Genomic DNA, 7,683 nt, shown 5'->3' with positions numbered 1-7,683 from the left:
AGAGAGAGAGAGAGAGAGAGAGAGAGAGAGAGAGAGAGAGAGAGAGAGAGGCTTTCAGGAAAAGTTAAGTATTAAATTTTGAATTCCTTTTTTAGCTAAGCTATTTAACTGCACTTTTATTTTCACTGAAATTACAGAACTCAATAATATCTTTTTTAAGGAAATCATCCTTCACTGCACTGGAAAAGAATTCCTCCAACATGTCATAAACTTTATAGAAAGCACTTTAAAAGTCTATTATACAAAAAATAGTTGTCTCTATATATAGTGCCTACAATTCTATATAGTATTCAGCACCAAACCACTTCTTCCAACAATTCTGAACATCCTATTTTTTCTGAAGAAACCTACCAATTTCAAACTTTGTCCCAGCAACATTTGCTGTAATTATTCCCTTCTTTTTCTTCTTTCTGACTTTCCTTTTCATGGTGCTTTGATAAGGTAATTCCGTACTCAGAGTCAGAGGAGAAGGTGTCTGTATAACTGTAAAAGAAAGGTAAACAATCAAGTATTACTACAATTTAAAAATAAACCCACACCAGAAATACAACTCCCTCCTACCACAACTTAAGTTATGATACCTTAAAAGTTCATAAGTAATTTGAGTAATTTAAAAACTTAACAGTAACTATTCCTAACACATTCATATCTTGTGACATGGAACATCAACTTGCTTACCCCCTTCTTGGGGCAAAGATGGCATCGCTGTCTGCAGCAGTTAACAAGAAGCGTGGGCCTCTGTACCAGAAGCTCAGGAAACCTGCAAGTCCTGCGCCAGTCTAAGAGGAATGTGGTCCCAAATCACTGAAAGTTCCTATCATATTATCTTGGTGGAATCCTCAGATTTCAAGACACAAATTATGAGATAAAAAGGTACCTGTAGAGATTTTTAAACAAAATAATTTGGAAAACAACTGTTAAGTAAGTTTTTATTTCTGATACATGCGAATATTATTCTTTATAAAAGTCAAGACAACAAATTCAATCAACAAATATCTTTCAATTTATTAAACTTTATGTAAGATATCACAGTGTGGTTCATTATTCTGAAAAGACCACACAATCTAGTGGAAGTTTTATTAAATTTTTATATACATCAAATAACAAACACAAGCAATGACAATAATAACAAATTCACTTCTAAGTATCAAACATCTGCCATCTGAGGCAGTTTCCCTATACTACTCAATCTTTTAGCAAGCCTTGGAGGTGGGAGCTTTTAACCACACATTGCAGATTAATAGAGCTGAAGAAAGGACAAAAACTTTTGTCAGTCCTTATAAAGAAAGCAATTAACATAAGAGAAATTAAAATGAAGAGCCTCCTGAAGTCAAAGCCAGAGTCCTATAACCAGGAACCCAAACGACCTTCAAACCAATACCTAACACACAACTGCAACAATGCCTTTAATAGGAAGTGGTGAACTAACTACCAGGGGTAGAGATTATCTACTGAGTGAATGCAGAAAAGAGGACAGCACAGAACAGACCACTTGTGAACGGCGCCTTACAAAATGGGCCAAGCTTAAAGGGCAGAAAATAGGAGGAGTCAGTACTGTTAATCTCATGAGCACGATGAACTTCTCTTTAAGGAGCTACTTTGATTTAGCTTACACTCAACTTGACTTATATTTGCACTGTGAATGCACGCACCCATGCCCTGACTATACTAGATGGAAATCTTATACTATCAGCTTTCTCATTTCTCCCTTCATAATGTTACAATCTTTGAGTTTTTGTAAAATGTCCCTATACAGAATAAAAAGTTAAACCTATTAGGACAAAGGTATGTAACTACCTCTACTCAAGAGATTATCAGAGTTATAAGAAACTCAGAAACATTCAGCTACATAAAACGTGACTCTTCAGAGAACAGAATCTGTAATAAAGAGGGGCTTGGGTCCGAGACTGGTGTCTGTTTTGCCTTATGCACTGTGAGCTATGTGGAAGCTCCACTTGCCCTGGGTCACAGCGAGAAGACCTGCAGGCCACTGACCACGGGGCAAGACAAGGACCTGCTGCGGGAGACAAGGGCTTCAGAGCAGAGCAACAGCAATAGGAAGTTTTGCTTAATAAAGTTTCTTTATTAACCCTTGTCTCAGCCTTACAAGAAGGCTTTGTTCTTCTTACTAGCCCGCAGCAAATGACATCCTGTTCCAGGAAAAGGACACCACCCTCTCTGAAAATGTGTGTTTGTGTTCAAGAAATGGTGCCAAGCTTGGAGTCTTTGACTTGCCCAGCCTAAGGCACCAACCTCCCAGCGCTGCTTTACACATTACTAAATTGTCTGCCTCTTATCTCACCCTCGCCTACCCGCATACAGACACTTGGCTGGGTCCTAGAAGGAACTTACATATATCACCCCAATATTCATTATTAATAAGAGCTATTCTTAAAGACAATTTAGAGCTTCATGTGTTCTCAGCTATGATTTGTACTAGAATTCCCCAGTACAATCCAGTATCAAAGGTAGGAAATTTTTATGACAGAACAACAGTGGGCAGTGTGTTAAGCCTTTTACACAGTTTGTCTCATTAACCAACATTGAGCTTCAGTTCATTATTCCCATTTTCCAAACAGGTAAACTAGGGCCTGCCAAATAGCTCAGCGGATTAAAGCACCTGCAAGCAGGCACAGGAGCCAGGGGTTCAATTCTGGGGCCTGCCGTGCCGGCCCCGCCCCCAGAGGCACGCTGAGGCAGCGATTGACATTGGGCATAATGGCGCACTCCTGTAATCCCAGCTCTTGGGAGGCTGTAAACAGGCGGATCACTAAGAATCTGATCTAGTAGTCAGAACCTGAACACCCTGTAGACCTTTCCATAAAATAAAAAAAAAAAAAAAAAAAAAAAAAAGATATACTAAGGCTAGTAAGTTCAAAAAACCAAGGAGAGCTAAAACTCAAGATAGCATGGTTTAGAAACAACTCATTTCTGATGAAATACTCAATCAGGGGAGCACCACGATTTTCAGACAGCATGTAAGACACTACAATGACCTACCACTCGAGGAGCTACAACGCTCCCGCAGTACATGCTGCAAGATGTGGCCACCGCCGGGGCACTCGCTGCAGTTTTCAGTAGTTAAAAGATAAACAGTGAAGCTCACAGTGAACATCTCTAAACGGATCTCTCAGCTCCCCATCTGAAGTGGAAAAGGCCTAGATCATGTCTCAGAAGAGACAAAGGAGTAGCCTAAAGTTCAGTCCAGTTTCTTTCTGGAGGCTCTCTGTTGCTTCAGGGAGGTAACTATTTGAGTTCATGAGTTCTTGTCCAACATCTTGTTACTGGAGTAAACAAAGGTCCCCTTTACAGTGTCAGAGTTTTAAGTTCATTAAAAGTAGGTGACAAAGTCAACAAGACTTTGAGAACAATGTGAACCTAATTACACTAGGCTCTCAAATGGAATCTTTTCATTTCTAACAAACAATAAGAAAAACAACAAATGTGTAAAATTTTAAGAAAAGAATGCTTATACCTTCTCCTCACTTGCCAATTTAAAAATTATATTCTCCACATAAAAATCTTACTGAATTCCATTTACATTTGGTGAAAATGTTTAACACACTAGACTTCAAGGAAAGCTATAACTACCTTTCACAAAGGAGAAAGTGTTTGTTACTTGTGAAATACTTGAAGCCAATGGCTTCCCAACTTTGACTGCAAAGAAAAATCACCCCTGAAGCTTTGAAAAGCATAGTGTCAGGACTGAATCTCCACACCAATGAGGAGCCAGCTGTCAGCACTTTTTTCAGTTTCTATTTTTTATTAGTACATGTTTGCAGCACAGAATGATCCTATTATTCACAGGCAGTTGGTGCACCTAAGACTACACAGCTAAGTGAAATAAACCAGACACATAAGCTTAAATATCACACGGTTTCTCTTACGTGGGAAATCCAAAATATAAATAAAGAGCAAACTAAATGGACAGGAAATAAGTAGACAGATCTTTTTGCAAATGGAGGACGACCAAGAAATGAGGGAAGGGGAGAGAGGTAGAGGGTCGGGGATGAAAGAAGAATTACAGTGTGATCTGTACAGGTGCCCATAGCGCTTCTCAAATTCAAGTGATCACACAAGTGCAGTCAAAGTACCAAATGTTACCGCAGGCACATAAAGACACTGAAGCTAAAAATAATTACAACATACAAACAGAAATTACAAGAAAAAAGTTAAAGATAAAACCATAAATTTTAAAAGGAACAGAACAATAGTGGTTATTTTTATAAATCCTATGTTCTTCAACTAAACAAACAGAAAATTATATCTGTAAGAAACAATTCATTTTTTAAAAACATTCTTTTAAAACTTCAAGTAACCTTGAACATAGAATTTTCTAATAGCCACAGATGCATGAGATTGAAACAAAACCAAAATAAATCCAATACATTTATGCTGGAGAACCCTTTCTTCCAAGTTCTTGGGGACGAACTTCTGCCAAACACTTGAAACTGAGATGAACTGTCACATTTTCCTGATCTATCTGAAAGAATTAACTTAGCTCCCTTTCCTGGTCCATAGAAACCCTTATTTAGAGCCCATCATAACCACAAGCCACAGAGGTAAGCTCCATGAAGCAGGCACTTTTAGTTTACCTGGTTCACTTCTCCAAGCTCAGGAACTGCAGCGCTGCCTGGCACAGAGGCAGCGAGCACTTCCCAATGAATGTTGCACTCTGAATCTTTAAATCCCCTCCTCAGTTCCTGTAGAAACTTAACCTTCAATGCAATAAGATCGGCGGAGGCGGGACTTCTAGGCGGTGAAGAGGTGAGGGCTCCTGCGTCATGAACAGGACCAGGCACCTTACAAGAAGGCTTCGTGTAGTGTTTCGCCCTTTCTGCCTCTCCCCCTCACATGACATGCGAAGATGTCATACTCATCTGCTCCAGAGGACACACAGCAAAGATGACAACCCAAAGAGGCTACTGAAACTTCTGACACCTTAAACATGGGCTTCCCAGCCTTCAGAATTGTAAGACATGAGTTTCTCTTCCATCTGTGATTGCTGTTATAGTGGTGTGTGTAGATGAAGTTAAAAAATCACTTACTGTTACTGGAGTAAAGGGAGATGTCATGGAGTTTGAGAAGCAATTACGTAAGATTTATAATATAGTACTTTCATACTGTATAAGTAAAAAGGTACATAAAACTTTACATACCACACTGGCACTTAGGTAAATCTACAGAAGAATATATGGATCACAGGAACAAGACAGTGGCAGCCTGCTGTGGCTGGAGACACAGCTGTGGGTGACTTATAAGCAACACTGTTTTGTACCTCAGGCATGTTTCACCTATTCAAAAAAGCAGAAATGGACAGGGTAACAGTTTGTGTCAATATTACCCATGGTGATGATAAAACCATCAAAGCCTTTGCTTCTTGTTTCCTAGCAACATAGTTTTGAGCATCTAGCTCATGCCCCATTCCATTTCCATATTTGCTCTCTTACAGTATCGTTTTAACCAATCTTACTTAGAACACACTGCACCTTAGTGATATACCACCTCCAAATCTCAGAAGCTTAAAATAAGCAAGGTCTCTTTATTGATCACACTACAAATGCTGTCAGTGTAAGCACTATGTGTACACGGAACGAGCTACTGTCATGCGTGCAGGCTGTTAGGTATGGTAATTAGAGTCAAGATTATTTTTTGTAGAATGCTAATATTTTCACTGCCATTCATATAAGAATTCACTTGTATTGTTCTTTTTAGACTTAGCATACCAAAAAATAGTTCATGTTGAAAATATTGATGCTTTTTTAAACACTCAAAACATTTTAAAAATTCAGTATTTTTGTGATATTTTTCCTGTCAAATATTAACTGTTTAATGTAATAAAACTCAAAAATTTAAAATAATCCATCAATAGAAATAGTCTAAAGAGGGGCCGGGGAGATGGCTCAGTAGAATAAGTGCCTGCCTGGCAAGCACAAGGGCATGAGTTCAATCCCCGGTTCCACCAAAAAAAAAAAAAAAAAAGAAAGAAAGAAATAGTCTAAAGAATACACATTGCTGCGCCTTGATGACAAACTTATGTAAGTTCTGGTTAAAATTCACACAATTGAAAGTACATATTAATGTTTAAAAGGGTCCACAGTTAAAAAATAAAATAGGTTGAAAACTGATGACCTAGACCAATGCTTCTTTAAATCTCATCTTCATAACAGCAGCAATCACACCACGTGCAAGCGTCTTAGGAATAGGAATGCATGGTCTTCAAACCTGAATCAGAAATCTTCAGCTAAGGCCCACAAGTCATAAGCCTTCGAGTGGCTCTGCTGTAGACTGACGTTTGAAAATCAAAGTGGACAAGAGATGAACTTCCTGGTGGCACAGGCACCCTCCAGGAAAGAGGTGGAATCCCACTCCCGGACTTGGTTCTCTTCTTCTGATCTTTGAGGTGAGCTATGAGGGTGATACTCAGAAGTCACCTGGCAGAGTAGAGCAGAAAGCACTTGCCGAGCCAGGCTCTTAGCTTTTTGTTCTGGAGGTTTTTGTTGTTTTGCTTTCCTGTTTTCAGAATGTGATTTAGAGAACAGCTAGAAAAGAGATCTGCTACAATGGACTTCACTTTTTACTGTCATAGACTTGCTATAGGAGATGAAATTTGCTAACACAGACATTTCACATCTTGTTTAACCCTAGTTCAGCTACCAATGCTGACCAAACAAACTCATTTTATAGACTAGCAACCAGCAAAACTCAATAAGCATGAGGATTAGTACCATTCATAGATATCAGTAATAATAATACACACTCTACTCCCAAGTATCCAGCTAGAAGGGTGGATCCCTGGTGTGAGAAGGACATGCACAGTCAAAGGAAGACATCTAATGGAGGGGAAAGAAGAGGGGAAATGCAAGTCAACACAAACAAGAGAGTGAATACATCAGGGTACATTTATGCAATGAAAATACTAAACACTGCTGAAGATAAACAAGCAAAGCTTATGTCATAAATCACCAAAACAATTCGGATCAAATCAGCTATTGAATACATATAGTACATCATTTACATGTAGTTTAAAATTGTATCAAATTATATATACATTGCTTAGAAATTAATATGTGAGTTGGATGCCTCTTGAAAAGAAAAAAGATATAACAGCCCATCCCCTTCCGTAAAGTGAGTACTTACTATGCCCTCCTACATACCAAAGATGTAATTCTTAATATAAAGAATGAATACACATTTATCATGTTTTAGAGTAAATATACATTTATCATGTTTAGCCTCTGTAATCATAGGTAGACATGAAATAGCCTTAACACTTTAGCTTGAGCCACTGGCAGCATTGTGCTCTAAATCCACACTGTTGAAACGTGAGCATGATCCTGACTCAAGCAACACGACTCATAAGTGACTCATAAGCAGAGTCACAGAGAGACTGCAAGGGGAGTAACATGGTCCAGACTGCTTCTTGATAGATTATACTGGAATTTGCCATGAAAGCAAGAGCTATGACAGACAGTCTTAAGATATTTTAAAATCCCGAAAGTAAGAGCTCGATCACAGAAACACACACAGAAAAAATATACTGCCTCCATGGAATGGCAATAGACTTGCTGATCAAGAAAGAAACAGTGGGGCTGGGATGTATCTCAGAGTTACAGCACTTGCCTAACATGCTTGAAGCCCTGCATTCAAGTCCCAGCATTGAAAGAGAAGACGATGGAAGCA

The 7,683-nt window shown here is 38.8% G+C and overlaps 1 protein-coding gene across 2 annotated transcripts in view; it reads right to left on the bottom strand.

Annotated features, from left to right (window-relative positions):
- Ttll7 (tubulin tyrosine ligase like 7) overlaps positions 1-6,778 on the bottom strand; it is a 125,115-nt gene extending 118,337 nt beyond the window's left edge. For both annotated transcript variants that reach the window (XR_002822816.1, XM_004639300.3), the window contains exons 1-3: positions 6,761-6,778; positions 679-877; positions 352-483 (exon numbers count right to left, since the gene is read on the bottom strand). Coding sequence is in view for 1 of the 2 variants with exons in the window: in XM_004639300.3 (XP_004639357.1) it covers positions 352-483; positions 679-703 (157 nt within the window). In the remaining variant the exon portion in view is untranslated. The remainder of the gene's footprint in view (positions 1-351; positions 484-678; positions 878-6,760) is intronic.
- Positions 6,779-7,683: the final 905 nt, after the last annotated feature.

This window comes from Octodon degus, unplaced genomic scaffold (assembly GCF_000260255.1).
Source record: "Octodon degus isolate 3935 unplaced genomic scaffold, OctDeg1.0 scaffold00109, whole genome shotgun sequence".
In the NCBI taxonomy this organism is placed as follows: Eukaryota; Metazoa; Chordata; class Mammalia; order Rodentia; family Octodontidae; genus Octodon; species Octodon degus.
The sequence above is the reverse complement of the archived record's forward strand: the minus strand, read 5'-3'. Positions and strand labels throughout refer to the sequence as shown.